The sequence below is a fragment of the Sphaeramia orbicularis genome, chromosome 10, assembly GCF_902148855.1.
Source record: "Sphaeramia orbicularis chromosome 10, fSphaOr1.1, whole genome shotgun sequence".
NCBI classification, from domain to species: Eukaryota; Metazoa; Chordata; class Actinopteri; order Kurtiformes; family Apogonidae; genus Sphaeramia; species Sphaeramia orbicularis.
This window is the reverse complement of record NC_043966.1, coordinates 50,873,528-50,896,427: the sequence shown is the minus strand read 5'-3', so window position 1 is coordinate 50,896,427 and position 22,900 is coordinate 50,873,528. Positions and strand designations below refer to the sequence as shown.

General features: G+C 37.0%; 1 protein-coding gene across 5 annotated transcripts; it reads right to left on the bottom strand.

Annotated features, from left to right (window-relative positions):
• Positions 1–849: 849 nt before the first annotated feature.
• On the bottom strand, positions 850–22,853 carry abhd18 (abhydrolase domain containing 18). 5 transcript variants are annotated; one of them, XM_030145847.1, is made up of 15 exons: positions 22,718–22,853; positions 21,973–22,081; positions 13,274–13,358; positions 13,046–13,146; positions 12,262–12,337; positions 12,022–12,106; positions 11,326–11,353; positions 10,341–10,479; positions 10,067–10,156; positions 9,234–9,239; positions 8,597–8,698; positions 8,194–8,447; positions 5,764–5,903; positions 5,352–5,514; positions 850–4,699 (listed from the first exon to the last, which is right to left on the bottom strand). In XM_030145847.1, exons 2-15 carry the CDS (start codon positions 22,062–22,064, stop codon positions 4,642–4,644), a joined length of 1,419 nt encoding a protein of 472 aa, XP_030001707.1. In that variant the 5' UTR covers positions 22,065–22,081; positions 22,718–22,853; the 3' UTR covers positions 850–4,641. The 5 variants fall into 5 exon arrangements, with proteins under 5 accessions (XP_030001707.1, XP_030001708.1, XP_030001709.1 ...); XM_030145848.1 differs by having other exon boundaries at positions 22,736–22,815; XM_030145849.1 differs by lacking the exon at positions 22,718–22,853 and adding an exon at positions 22,544–22,564.
• Positions 22,854–22,900: the final 47 nt, after the last annotated feature.

The window sequence follows — 22,900 nt, the reverse complement described above, 5'->3', positions numbered from 1 at the left end:
TTCTGAAGTTTACAATTTCACAGAATCAGTAAGCTAGTGTTTAACAGTAGTTCACCTTTCACCCCATGGACTCCCACTGCTCAACCCCTTTTGTTCAAATATGGTCGCCAAAAAGTCAACATGGTGTTGACCAAATTGCAAACTATAGTTTGAAAACATTAGTTCAGAAACCAACAGGTGATGCCACAGTTCCACTGCCATTAATAATATAGTCTATGGATGAACCCTTTTATCAGCCAATTTCAGTATTTATTTTTATTTTACCAGGAAGTCCCTTGAGACAAAATCTCTTTTTTTGGGGAGACCTGACCAACATTTTTACTGATCTAAAAAATGTTATTTCGCAGATGCTACAAGAGTTGGTACATGAGCAGTTGTGCTCCAGGGCAAACATTGGTAACTGGACAGAGATAATAAAGATATCACACCCAAATGAAATTGTCCTGTTGTAACAGATAACTGCTAAGTAGTGTCTCTTAGCATGTCCAAACTGCTGCACATGCCACATTTTTTTTTTTTAATCTCTGCATTGGTGTTGCTAATTCTATGATTTTTCTATAACCCACAGAGATTGTTTATACCTTTTTTACTAAAAAAGGGGAAAAAAATAAAATCACCAAACCATGCTATTTTTTTTTTTGAAGTCATGCCCAAATGTTTTATTTAAACCTGTATGTCTGGCATGTCCAGGCCCAGCTGAGATAACTTTGAGGATGTTACATCATCGGGAGGTTTAAAATTACAGATGGTGTTCCTTCTATCATTTATGCAAGATCATCACTTTTTACTTTGTGTACTTTTCATCCGCTGTTGCAGACTGAACAGACCAAAGCACATACAGACAAGTACTGTGTATTTTTTAATGTAAAGATAAAAACCAACATACACGTTTGATTTAAACAGGAAAAGTTATTCAATTAATTTGAAATCAAAAACATTAGTGCATGTATATTTATCAAGGAGTGTCAACAGAAGACATTTCCAAGTTTCTGAAAGGCCACACTTCATCATCTTAACTTCTCAAATTACTCACTCACATTATGACCCATCTCAACCACTCACTGGAAGGAGTGCAAGCTCTCTCTACATTTATATGTAAATCACACAGAAAAACAAAACAAAACCCAAAATGATCATACCTATCATAACTACCTCTGAAGTGTCCTTAAAAGCTTCTATCAGTCACTAAGTAAAATTATCTTATCCTATGAAAATTGCATTAGTCAAGCACACTTAATTTCCTCTCTCTCTCTCATAAGATATGATAGATTAAATTAACTTTGTGGAATATGACATGAAAACTCAGAGTAAACTGCAGTGTTTGTTTTGGAAGCAAATATTGATTAGGCTGTAAATTAAATGCCATTCGGTTGTGGCTATAAATCATCTGAATAGTTTTTGAATGATTTCCGTTTCAGTCAACCAGATTTCTTAAGATTTTAGTTGAATAACCTCTACAGTACATTTAGTCAAGCAGGTTTCATTCAAGTGTAATGCATTATTTAAGCATTACTCTAAAACCTAAAAACTCATCAAATATACATACTATGGAAGGAAACACCATTATTGTAAATGTAGCAGGTATTTGCTACTGAATATCCCTTCCTTTTAGTGTATTTAACCTGACTGGATCTCTTCTCTCCTGAACATGTGTCTGATCAGTTCTATGAATAAAGTCAACAAAATGAATTCAGGTCAACTCTAAAAGAAATTATGGTTAACACTGTAAGATAAGGTTATTTTTCAGTTTTTCTTTTCTGAACTCAAAACATTTTTTTTTTTTTTTTTTTTTTTTTTACATAACTGTTTTCAAGAACCAACTTTTGGATAATTTTGTCATCATTAACATACTGTCTAAAAATGTCAGTAAAAGAAGTTAAAAGTTTTTTTTGGGACACTTAACCTTGCAGCATCTACTGGGTCAATTAATACTGTTTAAATAAATGATTACAATGAGTGAGCGGAATTTTTTTTCTCCACAAAGCATTCACTTAAAGCCACAAAATGGCTTTGTTCAGTGTGTTAATGTGTTCGTTGTCTTATACCTTTCTCTTTGCAACAAACCTATTGGTTCCTACTAAGGACATAATGCTTTGCAAGGGGCTCAAAATATTTAGTCTTTAAGTTTTTTTTAAAGAAAAAAGTAGAGGGCATGCATGGGATAAACTCAGTGATTAGCTTCAATGCTGTAAAAACACCAAAAACATCTAAGATGGGAATGAGCTGTTGTGATTATGTAGACACACACCTGTTTATCTGTCATATATCTATAAAGTATCTTCATTTCATTGGAATACTTCATTAACCTACCAGTAGCTGCTACTCTTAACACTGTTGGGTAGACCTTAAAACAGAAAGTGTAGTACTATAGGTTGTGTTTTCTGTATTTTTCAGAAAATACTTTAAGTGACTTTATGCAAGTAATTGTTTGTTTTATTCCTGGTTTCATAATTTCCTCTTCTAAAAGCAGTGGTATTATAGCATATTTTCCACTCAGTCCTTGCTGAGGAGGGAAAAGGTGATGCAAATGCTTTAATTTCTAAAACTGTCCACCACAAGGGTCTCAACAGCAGGAAATAGTGCCAAGCTGTCATAATTTGGCTGGAATGTGCAGCTTTATCAATCATTTTAGATGCTTGTCTCCATATTGCAATATTAAAAAGTAATATCTCTACAAGCTTAAAATCTGAATCTCTAAAGTCTTGTATCTACAAAGGTCTGAGGTGCCATCAGCACTCAAATGAAAGCATTTAAATGGAACAAGAGTCACATGGCACAAATGTACATTTTGTCTGTGGAAAATTGTGATCAAGGATGACAAAAAGATGTAGCTGATTTTACATCCTCATATTGTGGGGAGGTGAATTTAAAGATACCCGGGTCAGATTCCAAGTTCTAAGCATCAAGATCAAGTTATGTTACATTAGCATTATTGAAAATACACAATTTGAACATTAGTGTGATCTATTTGTGTATTTCTGTTTCTGACGCTGGCCAGCTCCATTTTTCAGATAACAGCCTTCTTACATGATAACACTGTACATTTACTTCAATGTAGAGGACTAGAGGTGAAAGTTATAATACTGGCTCCTGAGTTCTTCAGCATCTCTCCTCTGATCCTTTTCACATAAACTATTGAGAAATGGTGTCAGCTGGTGTCAAAAAATAACCAGCTCCCAGCAAACAGACCCCAAACATAAACCTTAGGCAAGTACCCTTTCAAGCTAATCATTCAGTAAACCTGTAGAGTTAAATGGATAGTATTTATTGCAGTTATTAACTTTACTCCTCAAAGTTCATTACTTTTTCCTTTGTGTTTCTTCAACGTGCACTTTCAAACACACTGCATGTACCATAGTTTTGTCATATTAAAAAGGTACCAAATGTCTTTATACATACTTGTGTGCTTATGCTTATTCATATAAATTACACGTTCACTACTTCAGAATTTATTCAAAAATGTTTCCATTTCCTATTATGTGTGTCAAATCATTTTTATTAAAAGGAAAATTAAGCTATTTCCAAAGCAATACTAAAATGCACATAAAAATGTACTATGGAACACCTGTTTACTGTAATGTCACTCATTAAATGGATAAAAACACTTATTAGTTCACCCTGTTCGGACTATATAATGTAATACCAAATCAAATATAGCTAATGTATGCTAACAAACTGGATGTTAAATGATAAATACCACAAGGGAGTGCAGAAAATAACTTTTCTTGAATTTTGCAGTTCCCATAAACTTTTGACATTGTGACATTTCAAAATGCTGTTTAGGCTTCCCTTAATCCCTCTACATAATTTGACCTGAATGCTCTGCAATATGCACAGGTTGTTCTTGTGGAGGGAGGTACTCATTTTCATGATCATCTACATTACTAAAGGCAGTAAAATCTGAATGAATACATGTAAATTTATTCACGTTACATATCGCACCTTTAATTAGGATGCACCATTTATTATCAATTGTTATGAGGAGAAATATAAGAAAAATGACAAATCATCAAATACACATGATCAGTCAGACTGGTGTGAGGTCACCCACACTGCAGGTACAGCTAAAAACTGTGATAAAGAAGAATCTCTTTGAAAGGCAAACAGAAGATTCTGGATCATCACATGGTCCAATAGTGGGGTGGGACTGAAGAATGTGGTAGTACTTCATTCAGGAGGCTTTTCCATTCTGGATAAACATGATTCATTCTTATTCATATGGTTTTTAGTTTAATATACTGCTCACTGTATTGACACATCAAATTTGTGGCAATTTGGGGATATTAAGTGATACTCAAATGTAGCAAACATTAGTAGTTTTTATTTATGTTGGTCCATGAACCTTTATTGTGTCTTAATGAAAAAGTATTGTATACAAATTTCTATATATTAGGCAGCAATGTGTCAAGTCACTGAGCTTGGAGCCACATTTTAAAAACATTAGTATGTAAAAGTAAAGAATCACAGTGCTGACCATCATTCCCAGTTGGGCCCTGCACTGTGTTCAAGCTACGATTTCAGTGACGAACCATTGTGGAAGGGGAGGTGGTGTGTCTCAGCCTACCAGAGACATATCCAGACCCATTCTGAAAATACAGTCTTGACGATGTTGTAGGCAGGAAAGACTTCAGGCTGGTGAGGCTATTGCAGATTAGGATACTTCAGGCAGAATCTGTTAAATGCATCGTATATGGCTTGTCTGGAAATAAGATGGGGAGATAAACAGTTTGAAAACAATAAGACTAAAGAATCAAGCATGATACATTAACCCGTGAATCATTTGTCAAACACAGATTTACAGAACAGTAGATGCATTCTCATGCAAAAAAAATGCTCTTATTCATGGAAATGGTAATACAGAGTGAACAACCACTGCTGTGTTGCTTCTATGAAGGAGACAAAAGGGTAGGACTATGACATACTACATATAAAAGGTTCCAACCTTATTTACAGAACATATCTTTTAACTTACACACTTGTCTGGACAGGTTATCTTAAATTGTCTGAAGTGTTCAGTGTTATTCTTCAGTCACTAGATAATAGCATATGCTAGCTTCTATATATTGATTTGTGTTTATTGTACAGGACTCTGAGTCAGAGCTGACTGAAGGACTGATACACATGGATTGCTTTGTTATGCAGATATTGTGAGTTTTGTTTTGTTCAATTCAACTGAAGTACATTGCATTCACTAAAGTAGTAATGAGACACCTTATCCCATAATTACTCATTTAGGATATAACTAGAATCTGAATGGATTGTTCTTTAAAGAATTCAATCTATGCTGTTGGTTTTGTTTTCCCCTATTGTTGACTGAATTTAAACAAAGTGGTGAAAGCAACAGAACTTACCTGAAGACACTCTGTTTAAACAGGTATGCACTGATGTGTCCTCCGCTCAGATATCTGACTTCACAGCCTGGCCAGATCTCCTGCAGACTCAGGACCCCTGCACGAGGAATGTAGGCATCCTCCTTGGCTTGGACCACAATGATCAGACTGGGGTCTACAGGAACTGGATCACATATAATTTATCAGCAAATAAAGGTTAAACTGTAGGGCAAGTCAGAGCCTCTAATAAACCAACATCAACCCATGTAAGGGCTGCTATTGTCTGTCACCTTTACCAACCAACACATATTGTAACAATTGTACCAGCTGACATTAAGGTTAATCATTTCTTCATTAAATTAGCTTGGAGCCATAAGGTGCCTATGATACAGAGTGTAATGGCTATCAAAACAGCAATTTACATAGCAGTTACCAGAGAAGTTGGCCATGTGTGTGCATTCATCCATCACTCCCTTCATGAAACTGATCGATTCTCTGTGTAATGATGGCCGACAGCATTTCCCCGAATCAACCGTTTTCCCATCCTGCAATGTCTCTTTTTCATGAAGGCGTCTAAGAAGAAAAAAACATGCCATGTAGTTTTGTGGAGACCAACTGATTACAAATAAAATGGCACATCACCATTTAAATGTTGTCTGAATATTTATTTAAGTAATTTAAACTACTTTTTTTTTTTATCAGTTTACCTTTATCCTCACCTTCAACTCTTATCAACACATTCTGACTTCGTCAGTCAATGGTTTCACTTCAGTATTTACAATGCCATTGCATGTTACAAGAGTGGCAACTGATGGTGCAAAAGCTTCAGAAACCCCCTCTTCCTAAACTCCAAGATGTCAAATATCCAAAAGTAGATTTACTTTTGCTTTACTTTGCATTAGCTACCTACTCTTCTGGTCAATCTGTTTGGTCATGTGGACTGACAGCCTTGGTCTGAGTGTGTCAGTGAGTAAAAAAAAACAACACTGTGTATGTATCTTTACCTCAGATTAATCGATTAATCTGTGATGACGAGTGCCACCCTTATCTGAAAACAATGAAACCACTGCAAAGCCTGTTCTAGGTCCTGCTACTCCAGTTCTACAACATCAACCACAGCGAGGCATAGTAAGCCTGTTCACCTTTCACAGGTGAAAATTCCATACCAGTAAAGCAAAGGAAATTTACCAATCCGACAGCAGATGTCAATCAATCAATCAATCCAATTTTATTTATTTAGCATCAAATCATAACAAAAGTTATCTCATGGCATTTTACATTTAGAGCTGGTGTAGACCATACTCTTAATAAGCCAGACATCCTTAGAGGAAAGTTTAGAAAGGCCTTAATGAAGCCAAAAGAAGCACTGGAATTAAATGGAGTCAGAGCTCAGTCACAGTTGAAACCATTCAAGTAACTTACTGCATAGAGACTCACTGAGGATTTTGGAGGTTCCTTTCTGACCATGGACACATAAACAGACTATAAAGATATGTGTATTTTTAATTTGTGGATGTCTGAGAACATGTGAGGAAAGTATTTCTGTTAGAAAAATTAGGCTATTAGACTATATCCTGTAAATACCAGGTGTCCAGAGCACAAGTCATGGATGGGTTATGATGACATTTTGCAAGAAGTCCTAGACATATCGTGAGTGGATATGTCTTCTTCTTCTTCTTCTTCATTATACAATTTAAAAAACTGGCTTTTTAAAGTGTACCTGTACTGCTCATGCTTATGACATTAACTGCGCTTTGTGTTTTAGAAGAGAGATGCAAATTCAGTTTAAAAAAAAAAAAAATTAAAAATCACCATTAAGGCACCGCACTGGACCCTTTTTATTATGTGAATTATGCACAGAAGCAGAACCTATGGGGAGCAGCCATTGCCGTTGAACTGACCATTGCTGATTCTGGGTGATGAGCGCGAGTAATCAAGCAGCAGTCAGTGAGCAGACTGAGTGGAAAGCATGTGTCCACGCTTGTTTATGCAACCGTAACCTTTGCACTCTGCCATTGTCCTAAAGATGCAACCCAGCACTGGCCAATAACGTGTCATCTTAGACTGGTGTCTGCTGCATGGGGTCGGTGACCAGTCTATCGCAGCCCAGGTAATTGGACAAACCAATGAGTCTGTGTCACTACTGTTGATGGAACAGCCCTTGAAGAAGGCAACATGTCGCTGACCATGATTGACTGACAGAGCAGTGATTTAGTGCTCGCCTTAACAATGGGCTACGATGTAAGCTACCTGATAGAACCGTCAGAATTATTCATGATCTTTGGAAATAGCTAGCAATGAAAATTCCCTACAGGTACCCTTTAAGAACAACAGGAACAAGCTCTCATATGCTGTCTTCTTTATTATGATGTTTTGGTCTTTCTGACCTTCATCAGATATCCAAAACATACATACAGCAATCAATCACCAAAAGAATCTCAATTATGTTGAAAAAATATTATTGTATAATAGTTTTATCCTTTTCCACCACTTTGTATTAAAAAAACAGTTTCATGAGCACACATTACATGACTCTGCAAAAGCTTTTTGTGAACAATCTACATTGCTAGTGCAGCTCTAAAATACGGATTGTACTCCTTATAGTTTCGCTTTTGCTGATATGTCAGAACTGTTACTTAAGACACTTCAAGTTACTTTCTTTTATCCTTTGCTTATGCTGTTGAAATTTTGATAGGTGTATTTGTGGTAACCAAAGGGAGGTGTGACACAGTGTACTAACCAGTGTGAAACTATTATACCAAATTTACAATGTACATGCTGTATATAGAAAAATATTTTTTAAAATGCTGGTATTAGTTAATTCAAATTATCTTAGTATGTTCAAATTACATTCAGTAATTACCTTGGCAGAGTATCAAGGTTTGTCCCATTGCTGTTGATTGATGATATGAATTGGTCCACTATGTCTCGGGAACTGGGCCTTCCAGAGCCTCGGCCAATCAGCAGGCCTCGTCCAGTATCCACCTCCCCTCTGATTTTAGAGTACTGCTCTACTGAGACACTGTGATCTCTGGAGAAGCCTAGCAGGTGCTCTAGAGACTCCACAGGACCTGCAGAGTTCTTTACAAGCTCTTGTGCCATCTTAAAGGAATCAGCCTGATAGATGTGGACACACAACAAAGACACAGATACAGATTTTTGATCATATTTATCACCTTTAAACTCAGGCATAACAGACTATTACTCACTAAAAAGGGTTTAACATGAAGTTGTATAGTCCCTATGTAAGAAGAATGTCTGCATACCCCACAATACTCCAACAGCTTTATAATCTCCGTCTCATACACCGAATTGATAGCATACTGCTTTTCCAGTTCTGTCCAGTTCACAGCTTTACTCAGTACACCCTGAAACACACAGATAATGTGATAAATTTATATTTACTTTAAAATTACACAACATGCACACACTACAGCCACTGGGATCTACCTTTAGGCCTGAGGAGGAAAGGTTCAAATTCCTTGTTGCAACGTGGCTATGTACAATTAATTTTTTTAAATATAATAAAGGCATATGGTGGAGTACTAGAAACATGTGAAATGCATTTTCTTTTTTCCTCATGTCATGCTTATTCTTCCATTTCTTGCTGTAAATTCTAAAATTGTGCTCAATCATTAAAAAGTTTGAGAAGGGACTATAAGGATAAGGACTATATTGTGTTCAATAATGCACAAATAGAAACTTTTTTATGATTGTCACACATCAAATCCATCTGTCATGAAACACATACTTCACTCAGGGCACAACAAACCACTACTGCTGTTGCTTAGCATATTAGCCTGCTAACTAACTGGCATGCATGGAAAAATGTTTGAGTCGGTATATAAGTCTAGAATAGCTAAATTGAGAAAATATGACAGTTATACCAAGACTGAGACTTACTGAAAACTGTGATAAAGACCAAAATGTGCTTTGCATCAGCTAAAAAGAAACAATATAGTGAAGCTAAAGCAAAATCTGATTTCATATCAAATATAAAGAGAAAAAAAACTTATACTACTACTTAAATAACCTAAAAACTCTGCAGTATACCCTCTCCTTGTTTTGTATAACAGAAGTAAATCTGTTTATGCATTAGTGCAGCTCTACTGGAGTTCGGAGCAGAGTTCTTCCTTTCTACACAATAAATATAAATATATAGTTGAGGAAATGTAGGCAAAAATCGCTGTGTGCTGTAAAGAAAGCATGTGACTTTGTGGGATTATGATGTCTTATAGTGCATTTTAATACAAATGATTATTTGCAGTAAAAAATAGCATAATGTTGTAGTGTGAAACACTCAAAAAGCCACCAACAGCTGACATACAACTGTTAATATGGTGAGAATATTCATGGTCATGTGACTGTAGTGCACTGTGTTAAGATTCATATACATCATTCTGCACCACATACTGCTGCAGAAAACAGAATTATATTCCATTAGAATAGAAATGTAAATATGTATGCATTGTTTCACGTGACTCCAAATACTTATCATTTTCCTACTACTGTCAACAACACACCATCTGCCTTTGTCTACAGAGAGTGCTGAGGTGTTATTTATTCATATTTCAACTTTTAACACTCTTCTCTCTTCAGAAAAAGATTTCCCAAGCAAATGTGAGGCACTGTTACCGATCACTAGAAAGCATCTCAGAGTTCAAGACATTCAGGATCACGGACATACAAACAAATTGTTGTGAAATATGTGAGTCCAGAGAGAGAGGATGTATTACAGTGGTGAAGACACTAGAGGCAGTGGACCAGGACAAACAGGGGATCAGAGGGATGGGCTTGGGCCAGTTCGTCACAGCCAATGACGCCATCTGTATAAACAAACACATCCAAAAGATCTGATTAAAAACAGAACCTGTACAATAGCAGTTTTATACTGCACAAGCCCACTGCAACAATATTTTTTGCCTGCATGTACAATTCCATTTGAAGATGAGGTATTACTTCGTGAATTACAGGTTGTAAAATGAGTATCTATGTTTTACAGTGACTCACATATCCTCCCATGGAGATGCCAGTCATCCCTAGCGGCCAGTATCCTTCTCTTTCCAACCAGCGCAGAAGCACTGTTGACTCTAGGATTAGAGCCCCTCCCATCACAAACAGGTCTGAGACATTCTTCAGACTGGACCGCCTGAAATACTCACAAACAGTGAACCAGGTTACCTAGAACTCATTTAAATCTAGCTTTGAAAAGGCACACACCCTGGCTCTCATTAAACATAAATATAATACTACTGTGCTTCTGTATAGTGGTCTTTGTATATGGTGGATATGATGTCTTTCATCTGGACCTGAGACTGTAATTAAAATTCACCTTTTTGGCAAGATATCCCTTACAGGCCTAAGTTTGAATGCTGTCATGTATGAAGCCATCAAAAGTGAACTCAAAACCTTTTTAGACTGTTCTGGTTTTAACAGACTTGTTTATTTGTAATCCCGTTATTCATAGACCCCATTCAGTCTGGGTTAAGACAAAGAAGCTTGGCTCACATTGTGTAGGGATCTTAGATTGGTGTGCTCATACTTGTACCTTCATCTTCATTGTCCTCTGACCCATGAATAACACTGAGACATCATGTGACTGGTTGGCTAGTAAACTTTTTTAAGATGAAAAATCAAGCTAAAGCTCACAGTATAATTTATATATATATATATATATATATATATATATATATATATATATATATATATATATATATATATATATATATATATATGTGTATATATGTGTATATATATTTATAAAATATCATGCTGCTAACATGATCGTATCATGATGAGGGCCTCTATAAATCTGACATTTCCCAGGAGGACAAAAATCAGATCTTAATGAGAAGAAATGAGAACAAATTAAAATACCAGGTGTAATGGCAAAGGCCAGATGTGGTTGTTTATTATCTAGATATGATGTCTGAATACAGATCACATGTTTAATATCAAGTGTAAATGGTCTTTGTGTAGTGAAGTGTTAGCTTACAGTTGGTCTTTGGGTTTGCGGTAACCATGTAAAAGTCAAGTCAAGGAATGAAAAGTATTTCACAGACATAAGATAAAGACAGTAAGAGAGGACACAACAGAGAGTACAGAGCAAACTTGCACTTTGCTCTATTGTCTTCTATTTTTAATTCGTGTTTTTCCACTTTAAATGTGTGTGTTTTTAAACGTACATTTCACTGTCGATCCTGTGGATTGTAATTTTGTACATCATACTACATGTTGAATGACAATAAAGGATGTCATCTTCAAAAAAACAGAGACAACAGTTGACCAATGATGGTTGCACCGTTTTGTCATCTTACCAAAAAAACAAAACTACACTACCGGTCAAAAGTTTTAGAACACCCCAATTTTTCCAGTTTTGTACTGAAATTCAAGCAGTTCAAGTCCAATGAACAGCTTGAAATAATACATAGGTAAGTGGTGAACTTCCAGAGGTAAAAAAAAAAAAAAAAAAGGTAAGGTTAAACAAAACTGAAAAATAATGTACATTTCGGAATTATACAATAAGGCCATCAAGAAATGGGTTAGCAACTTAAACTGCTTTAATTTCAATACAAAACTGGAAAAATTGGGGTGTTCTAAAACTTTTGACCGGTAGTGTATATTCATACAAATAAAAAAACATTACAGGAAAACAGAGGTGAATAGATGTAAGAGTACAACAGAAGGATATAATAAGGATTCTCCAGAAGCACCGAAGCCATTCCTGCCTCTTTAATCATAGGCCTTGCCATCAGGGTCCGACGCCGCCAAAAAAACTATACACACAAATACAATGTGTTATTTATATGTAAAACCAAACACTGATACACACAACTGGTTCTGACATTTAGTTATGGATAAGTTTCATTTTACTGTTAATTATACCATTTTAATAACTAGTTTTCATCAAAGCATGTTTAAAGATTCTTACATGGTCTCCGGTCCCGGCCAGGTGGATACATACTGGCCTGTTCTTCTGCCACTTTTTAGGAACTATGAACTGGAACCTGCAGGCAACCACACACCAGCACACAAACACAGGAGTCATGACTGAAAACTTTCTATGCTACGTGAATCTATGCTATGTCAGTCACTGAAATCTTATCAACATGAAGACAATTAAGGCTTCAGCTACTTACTTTTATTTAACAAAATACATTTACTGCTGCTTACTCAAGAACCTTTAGATTTTATGAAGCCACAAACCTCATAACTGGTTCTGCCCTGTTTGTACAGAGTTGTAAAATGCACTCTGGAAACCAAAGTATTTCACATAAACTTGATGCTGACTGTTTAGGACAACAATATTAAATTTATCATATCTTGTTAGAATATCATCAGGACAAAGGCTGTCTACTTTCTTGGATCTCTGCTCTCGTGAAGACCAAAATTAGTGAATTTGTGAATGTTCAATCTCTAAATATATGAGTTTTTTTTTTTTCTTTTTCTTGTAAGTCAGATGCTTTAATTAACTATCAGGGACATTTCTTTCTTGTAAGTTTATGATTGGAATTTCACAGTTTGAATTTTGTGTTAAAATGCTCCCCCCTCAGTTGAACAATGGATAATTTCAATCTTACAAACTGCCCCTTTAAAGCATGTATTTCATTGCACTCATCTGAACCATTAGTCCTTGTCTGACAGTTTACATCTTTCAGCAACCAGAGGTTTGCAGGTGCAGAGATCACATGAGCAGTAGATGACTATTATGTTACCTGGCTTTGACCGCTTCTGGTGGCAATATTCCAGGAACCAAATTCTCCAGAGGAGAGATGAAGTATCCATTGTGGATGTGACAGTCAGGGTGCTCCTCGATCTGCATTCGGACACCCAGAAAAAAAACAAAAAAGAAATAAAAAAAAAACCAAACAAACAAAAACATACACATCTGTAGTAGCTGGTTACATTATAGGAACACAGAGTGTGATTAGGTGAAAACCTACCTTATCTATGTAAACTGGATAGTCGTTAGGCACCAGCGTCTTACACTTCTCTCTGTCACCAATCACCTTACGGAACTCAAAGATTCTGAAGAATACAAACATCATTTCGACGTCACTACACATCCATTTGTTTACTCTGATTCCTCAGTAACACTGTGAAAAACAGGATCATTCATATAATTTCCCCAACCAAAAGAATTTTAGGTAGTTACTCAAAGAAGATTAAATGACCTTTTCTAATTAACACCTTCTCTAATTTGTAGTAATTTATAACTTCAATATATAAATGATTTCACAAGCTCTGGTGAGAACACAGGGTTAGATGTAAAAATGTTGAAGTCCCTTTGGTACACTTTCATTCCCATTTTGTCTTTTAGTATGTTCCAGTCCACACTGGCAACAAAAGTTACTACAAAGTTAATGAATTGTTAGACTTTTTTTCTTATTCTTATTTATATTTTCACATTCTTTTTTGTTCCCATGCACAATTTGAATTAATGCTTATTTGTCCCATGTTGGTTGGTTTTATGATTTTGTTCAAATATGATCAAATGTTACATTTTGTTTCCCAAAAAACAAATTTACTTCAGACATTAGCCCCTTTTCTACAGCAAGAACTTTTACCTTTACAAGGAACTTTGAAAAATCTCTGTGCATTAAAAAAAAACAAACAAGCAAAAAAACTTTCCCTCAACCACAAACTTTACCCGAAAAAAGGAATGTTCACATTCCCCCAAATTCTTGGGGGTGTGGCTGTGTGTTGAAGAATGCTGATAAGTGGAACACACTTGCAGTATTCCACGTTTCCATTCAACTTAGTACAGTCGGTGTGCAGCTGCAAACGTGTTTATTCCATTTCTACAAGCTTTACTTCATTTGTATTTTGATCATTTGGAAAATAGAGCAAAAGAAGAGAAGGTGTGAACAGCAGATGGATGGTGAGGTCCATTTGCTGAATGGACCTCAGCTGGAGCCAAGACAGAAGTATCTGGATGGACCTGAACTGAGTGTATTCATGTCATTCATACAAGTGCATTGCGATCATCTGTCTGTCCATCTGAGTATGTTAAAGAGCAGCAAATACACTAAAAACAGATCAGATCTTGTCAAACATATGCTGAATACTCTCCAAGAAATTCAGTGGGACTTCAAAAAGTCAGCTACTAAGAATGGCTGAGCCTCATTTGAATACATTTTCTGGGAGTGGAAACGCAAAGCACGTAAATTATCAGGAATTCTTTTACCCAAGTAAATAAGTGAAAACAAAAATTCCTGGTACATTTTGTGTGACAAACATTTTGAAACCTAAAATTCAGATTACTGGATTCAATACTTCCGACTTAGAAAACCCCTGTAACAATCTATATACACAATGAAAACTGAACCAACTTACAATTAGACTACTAACATGTACTAGAGTGTTTGTACAAAAAAAAAAAATATCATGAGTGGTTTTTCAAAAACTTTAGTCATCTTTACTTAATTTCATGACTTAGGCTACATTTTGAAAATCATTCATTCATTCATTGTGGGAATTTCAACATGCTACTGAAACAGTGTTTCCTGTGGAATTGACCTGTTGGTGTGGTGGTGTGTAATGGGGGGTGGGGGCGCACTTGAGTTTTGGTCCGCAACCGCGTTTCCGTCCTACTTACTACTACCTACTTACTATGGGGGCCGGCGGTGTGGTGCCCCCCCCGCAGAAGTTAAAGTGAAACTTTATGCTCATTTACCTTTTTCCTACTTCCTGAAGCTTTGCCTGTATGTGTAAGTCTAATGCGACAGTGATGGATTTTTTAGGCCCGAGCCGAGTAAAGGCGGCGCAGGGCCTATTGAGTCTGCAGTGGGCACATGGGGACGAAATCACCAGTGATGTGCGTGCCTTTCGTCACTGTTGCCACTCTCACACATATTCACATTCACGGCAGTGAGACCTTTAAGAACATGTACATGACGTGCACAAACCGCATATTTACACCTGCTTTAAGCAGCATTCTAATAGAATGAATGAGAGTCAATGGGAGACGTCCAGTCAGGGACAGTCACGTGTGTGTAAGTGGACGACACGTGACATCTAACCCCACAGACATGTGGGGGACCTAGAGAGCTTTCAAATAAACCTAAATACGTGGTTGCCACGGAAACAGCTATATTGTTCTTGCTCAGATTTTTTTAAATTTTTTTTTTACATTTTTTTTTTTTTTTTTTTTTTTTTTTTTTAGGCCCGAGCCGAGTAAAGCGGGCGCAGGGCCTATTGAGTCTGCAGTGAGCACATGGGGATGAAATCACCAGTGACACAGTCGCCTTTCGCCACTATCGCCACTGTCACACATATTCACATTCACGACAGTCAGACCTTTCTGAACATGTACATGACATGTGCACAAACCACATATTTACACCTGCTCAGAATGAAAAGGAGTCAATGGGCCACGTCCAGTCGGGGTCAGTCACGTGTGTGTAAGAGCACGACATGTGACCTCTGACCCCACAGACATGTGGGGGACCTCGAGAGCTTTCAAATAAGGCCAAATACGTGGTTGCCATGGAAACAGCTATATTGTTCTTGCTCAGATTTTTTTTTTTTTAATTTATTTAATTATTCATTTATTTTTCTTTCTCCTGTGCTTTGAGCTCAAATTTGACCCCCTGAACTATTACGAAAACTCACCAAATTTTGCCCAAAATTCAGAAGTGCAAAAAATTGAATTTATATATAGGTTTTGTAGATGTCGGAAAAGAAATGTTGCAACAGCTCCCCCATGAAAAGTCAAAATGCATCATGTCAATGGGACCATGTCCAATATAAAGTTTGTCGTAGAGCCACGAAAATCGGTACACAGATTCACCGTCAAGAGACAAACAAAAAAATATTATTATGGCCCCGCCCCTAAACGAACCACACTTCCACCATGTTGGATTGAAATTTCCAAAATGCTGAGTCAGCGTTTTTGCTGATGTTACATTTTAACTATCTCCTCCTTGGGTATTTGGCCGAATGAGCTCAAACTTGGTGTACAGTATCTAGACAAGTGGGGCATCAAAAGTTAGCCGAATTTTTGGGATCGGTGTCACTGTTTTTGTATGACGAGGTTGCAAACTTTGCGAAGTTTTTTCGAAAATTTACCATACAAGAATTGCTTCTGCTCGGACTTATGAACACCAATGAGGCTCAAATTTGACCCAGATGTCTATCTCCCAAGCCTACACCCATTTATGAATGAATGAATGAATGTTTATTTCAGTTAAATACAAAATACAAAACATATACATATAAAAAAAAAACAACAACAAAACAAAACACATACATATTAAAAAACAAGCAAACATAAAATTAACACATTTTGTAACTGAAATAGGCAGAAGCTGAAGCCGGAGGCTTATTTCTGCTTCTCCTATTCACATCCTTAATTCACGTCTACACCCGTAGTTGCAGCAGGTAAATACTTAAACACAATTTAAACTACATTCAGTGTTATAAATCATTTTGTAATTATATTACTTTCATAGCCCTTCAGAATTTGACAAATTAAAGTCTTTTTGAAACTCAACAGTGAGCTACACAATTTCACTTCATCCTTCAGTTCGTTCCATAGCTTGACACCAATAACTGAAACACTGTGATATTTAACGTTTGTTCTTACTTTACCTTTTTCAAACACAAACATCCCTCTTAAATTATAATGTCCTTCTCTTAACTTAAAAATTTTCTGAATACAAAAAGGAAGGTTTTTACTTTTAACGCGAAACATAAATTCCATTGTTTTTAAATATACAATGTAAAAAAATTTTAGTAAACCAGATTCTACAAAAAGTGGATTACTTGATTGGAGATAACCAGCTTTGTTTATGACTCTTAATAGCTTTTTTCTGGAGTTTAATTATCGGGTCTAAATTAGTTTTATACACATTGCCCCATATTTCCACACAGTATGACATATATGGCATTACAAGTGAACAGTACAACATATGCAAACATTTTTTGCTTAACAAGTCGCAAGTTTTATAAAGAATCGCAACAGCCTTGAACATTTTGCGTTTGATATATTCTATTTGTGGTTTCCAACAGTTTATGGTCAAAAATCACTCCCAAAAATTTTGTTTCATACACCCTTTCAATTTCAATTTCATTAATTTTCAGTTTTATATCATCATTTCCCCTAGCACCACCAAAAACCATAAATTTTGTTTTATCTTCATTAAGTGATAACTTATTTACATCAAACCATTTTTTTTAACTTGATCAATTCCTTTTCCACAGTTTCTAATATTTGTTTCATATTTGCTCCCAAATAAAGCAAATTAGTATCATCTGCAAATATTGTAAATTTTAACTCACTAGATGCCATAAAAATATCATTTAAATAAAGTATAAATAACTTGGGTCCCAGAACTGAACCTTGTGGGACCCCACATGTTACTTTTCTAAGTTGTGAATTCGTATTTCCAATTGATACGTACTGAGACCTATTTTGTAAATAACTTTTTAACCAGTTTTGTACCACGCCTCTCATACCATACATTTCACATTTCCGGAGTAATATTGAGTGATCAATTGTGTCAAATGCCTTCCTTAAATCAATAAAAACACCAACAGTATATTGTTTCTGATCCACCGCTGCTGCTATATTTTCTGCAAATTCCATTACTGCTAGAGATGTTGATCGGTTTTTCCTAAATCCATATTGATGATCATTTAATATCCTATATTTGTCTATGTAGTCATCTAACCTCTTTACAAACAGTTTCTCAAGAATTTTAGAAAATTGTGGTAACAGTGACACCGGTCTATAATTTGACACCATGTGCTTATCACCATTTTTATAAATTGGAATCACTTTAGCTATTTTCATGTTTTCTGGAAAAGTGCCTGTTTGAAATGATTTATTACATACATAAGTAAATGGTTGAAGGATACTGTTTATCACTTGTTTTATGAGTGACATATCAATGGAATTTCTATCAGTAGATTTTATCAAAAGAAACTGAAATTTCGCACTGTAGCACCCCCCACAAGTTTATTTTTTTTATGAAAATTGCTTCAGTTCGGACATACGAACACCAATTTGGCTCAAATTTGACTCAGATGTCTATCTCCCAGGTCTACACCCATTCATTAGAAAAATTTTACATTTGGCACTATAGCGCCCCCTACAATTTTACCTTTACAAAAATTGCTGCAGTTCGGACATACAAACACTGATTTGGCTCAAATTTGACTCAGATGTCCATCTCCCAGTCCTTCACCCATTTATCAAAAGAAATTACCATTTCGCTCTATAGCGCCCCCTACAAATTTACCTTTATGAAAATGGCATCAGTTCAGACATACGAACACCGATTTGGCTCAAATTTGACTTTGTGGTGCATCTCGCAGACCTACACTCATTCAATGGAAGAAATTGAATTTTGGCTCCATAGCACCCCCTACAGATTTACTTATACAAAATTTGTTCAATTCAGACATACGAACACCAATATGCCTCAAATTTGAGTCAGTTGTCAATCTCCCAGGCCTACACCCATTCATCAGAGGTAAAGGTCGACCAATTATCGGCCGGGCCGATTATCAACGCCGATACTTGGAAATTTGATGTATATCGGTATCGGCCTTTTTTTAATCTGATGGGCCGATATTAAGAAATCAATTTAAAACTGGGTTATTTCGGCTCAGATGCAGCCGCGCCTCTCTCTCTCTCTCTCTCCCGCCTACTGTCTCCTGCACTATCCACCCTGCGCCCTGTGATTGGTTGACGTGGAAGCTGTCCTCACACACACAGACTGGGACTGACTTGGGATGAGACTGTGCTCTACATACATTTTCCCCATTACTAATACATAGAGCGTTTAGAACCAGGCTGATGAACTAATGTTCTGGTAAAAGCTCATCAGCCTCCACCTTAGCGTGCTTCCCTAAAACAAGTGAACTGAGTTTTTTAGGCACCCTCTCTTAATCACACACACATGCTTTTCTATCACAGACTGTTTCCATCTCCATATTATCAGCAGTCTTCTTTTAACTAATTCACAGACATGTCAGGAGGTAATATGAGTTAGCAGAGCTGCCGCTAATGTTTACTCTGCTCTGACGTTATTCTGAAACATTAGTAGTAGTTGTGAGATGTAGAACACAGGGATGTTTAGTACAGTTTCAGAAGAGTTTTCTGCGTTCACCTTTGACACATGTGTTTTCTCTCCAGAGCTTCTCACACGAGAAAACTTCGCCTCTCCGCGGTGTGTACCCCTTCCGCGTCGAAATCCGACGCAGAAGGGGTACCCTCTGCGTCAAATAGTGCTGCTATGGGGCTCTGTCCATATGCGTCGATTTCTGACTATTTGGGATGAGACTGTGTTGGTATGTAATGTAATAGTGTGTGTTTGCGTTAAAGTCACAGGAGGAACTCTACAACTCACAACTACTAATGTTGCTGTGAGCTTTCTAGTCCTATGATCTGAAAATTAAAGTGAAGATGACAGAGAGAGTAAAATTCAGAAGTGATTTATCTGAACATGGTGGAACGTTTTAAATCCTGTGTGTGCTCATTAAAGCCCTAAAGGCTGTTTGTGTTTTGTCAGGAGTTTAATTGCACTCATAGCAACTATTATACTTTTTTATATAGCTTTTGTCATATTAATCATTAATAATGTAGCAACATAGTTTTGAATGACAGGGTCCCTGCTATCGCACGGTAAAATATAAAATTTAATTATGAAATCAATTTAAGGCTTCCCAAATGCTGTAATAAATGAAGCATGATGAGTTGAGCATATGTCAGCATGTGGCCCAAGAGTTTACAAGAGTCTCCCTGTATTTTTGTTGTGTTTGAACTTAAAACAAAGATAAGTCATTATAGTTATATTTCAATTTTACTTTATTTACTGTGGAAAAAATTTCAGGGAGCTATTTATTTAAGCTTTTATTCAACGTTATAAGAGATGCTTCTGAGTCTAGGAAATCCATGCACTTCTGGAGCTATTATTTTCTATTTGTTGGATTAAATAAACATGCTTTAGGCATTTAAACGAAGTTCAGTGTTTGCGTTATTCAAAATTTTTCATGCCAATTTTTACACTTTTACTGCAAATGAATATCGGCTCCAACTATCGGTTATCGGCCTCCTCTAACTACTACTAATCGGTATCGGCCCTGAAAAACCCATATCAGTCGATCTCTAATCAGAAGACACTAAAATTTGGTGCTAGAGCGCCACCTGCTGAATGATGGACATACTTGTACTGGACGTGCCCGTGGTGAGGGCCTTTCAATGCTGATTATGGCTTTAATTTTTCTTTCTCCTGCGCTTTGAGCTCAAATTTGACCCCCTGAACATTTACAAAAACGCACCAAATTTTGCCCAAAATTCAGAAGTGCGAGAAATTGAATTTACATGTAGGTTTCGTAGATGTCGGTAAAGAAATGCTGCGACAGCAACCCCTTGAAAAGTGGAAATACATTGCGCCAATGAGACCACGTCCAACGTAAAGTTTGTCGTACAGCCACGAAAATAGGTACACAGATTCATCGTCAGGAGACAAACAAAAAATATTATTATGGCCACGCCCCTACACCAACCCTTAGTTGGCCATATTGGATTGAAATTTCCAAAATGCTGAGTCAGCGTTTTCGCTGACATTGTACTTTAACTATCTCCTCCTTGGGCGTTTGGCCAAATGAGCTCAAAATTGGTGTACATTATCTAAAGAAGTGGAGCATCAAAAGTTAGCCTAATTTTTGGATTCGTTGTCACCGTTTTTGTACAACAAGGTCGCAAACTTTGTCAAGTTTTTTCTGAAATTTACCATGACAAAAATTGCTTCAGTTTGGACATACGAACACCGATTTGGCTCAAATTTGACTCGGTGGTACATCTCGCAGGCCCACACCCATTTATCAAAAGAAATTGCCATTTCGCTCTATAGCGCCCCCTAAAAATTTACCTTTACGAAAATTGCATCAGTTCGGACATACGAACACCGGTTTGGCTCAAATTTGACTTGGTGGTACATCTCACAGGCCTTCATCCATTCATCCATTTTCTTCTGCTTTATCCGGGGCCGGGTTGCGGAGGCAACAGTCTAAGCAGGGATGCCCAGACTTCCCTCTCCCCAGACACCTCCTCCAACTCTTCCGGGGGGACCCCGAGGCGTTCCCAGGCCAGCCGAGAGACATAGTCTCTCCAACGTATCCTGGGTCTTCCTCTTTCATCCATTCAATGGAAGAAATTGAATTTTGACTCCATAGTGCCCCCTACAGATTTACTTATACAAAAATTTGTTCAGTTCGGACATATGAACACCAATTTGCCTCAAATTTGAGTCAACTGTCAATCTCTCAGACCTATACCCATTCATCAAAGGAAATTGAAATTTGCCACAATTGCACCTCCTACAAATATAACTTTACGAAAACTGTCTCAGTTCATACATATGAACACCGATTTGCCTCAAATTTGAATCAGTTGTCAATCTCCCAGGCCTACACCCATTCATGATAAGACATTATAATTTGATGCTAGAGTGCCACCTGCTGAACGATGAACATACTTGTACTGGACGTGCCTCTTGTGAGGGCCTTTCAATGCCGCTTGCAGCTTTAATTTTGTATGAAATTTATGGTGTGGTGGCATGGATACCTTACCAGTGAAAACGCTGAGGAGTATATAGTTGTTGCCACAATTTGTCCTTTAAGTTTTAATCACCTTTTGAGGTCTTCAGGCTTCCCCCATCCCCCAATGAAGAGTTTGGTGAGGAGCAGCCTTCTGTAGAAAACATCCAGTCGGCTCACACCCATGGACCAGCACCTGACATCTGCAAACACACGCAGATACTACTGTTAACTCCAAGGAATACGGTCATTAGTGACAAAAAGACAAATGGCTTTGTTTTAACAGAAGGAGATTTAACAACTCAGTTCAGAATCCAGTCCAGTTCTTTCCTATTGAATTGTTGATATGTAGTCTAGTGTTTCTAATCTTCAATTTATTGAATGGAACTCTACACACAACATTCACAAACTGGATGTTGTACAAAAGAAAGAATTAAAACAATGTACAATATTAACCTTGATGCACAGACCTTAGCCTGTCAGACATTTTGACATTTGATAAAGATTTATTGCAACCAAACCAAAGATTTAGCTACTTAAGTAATGTGTCCCTGATTTCTGACGAACTGGATATTTTAATTCGCCATAAACTACGACAGCCTTCACCTCTGACACTGGCTCCAACACTGCTGTCTGAAGTTGAACTTATCACTAACTTGGCTAACCTTGTTCATTCACTAGCTACGGTGTCACGTACAGACCAAACACAGGACAAGCTGGTTCTGAGGACAACACACACACGCTGCTTTGGACGGTGTTTCACATGGGTTAAACACAGTGAATGTTAGGTCTATGTGACAGGCACCAACACCCACACAAACAGTAATGTTACACTTTACCTCAAACTGGAGTTTTACTGGTGTTATCCTTGGCGCGACTGAAGAATTAGCAGGACTAGCTAGCCGCTAGCTAATTGACTGCTCAGAGGGCGAAAGACATAGCGCCGACACCGGACTGTGCGTCAGGACGCCGGGGGAGCACGTTGAACCCGGAAGTCCTGTTTTCGGCTACAACAACAAAAT

Bases quoted from the DNA above. Each gene is read 5' to 3' on its own strand.
- abhd18 (XM_030145847.1), bottom strand. From the start codon at position 22,064: ATGGGTGTGAGCCGACTGGATGTTTTCTACAGAAGGCTGCTCCTCACC. The intron at 12,107-12,261 runs GTAAGAATCTTT...TTGTGTGTATAG, and splicing joins TGGCCGGGACCGGAGACCAT to TTTTTTTGGCGGCGTCGGAC. The intron at 8,448-8,596 runs GTATGCAGACAT...CACATCTATCAG, and splicing joins AGCTGTTGGAGTATTGTGGG to GCTGATTCCTTTAAGATGGC.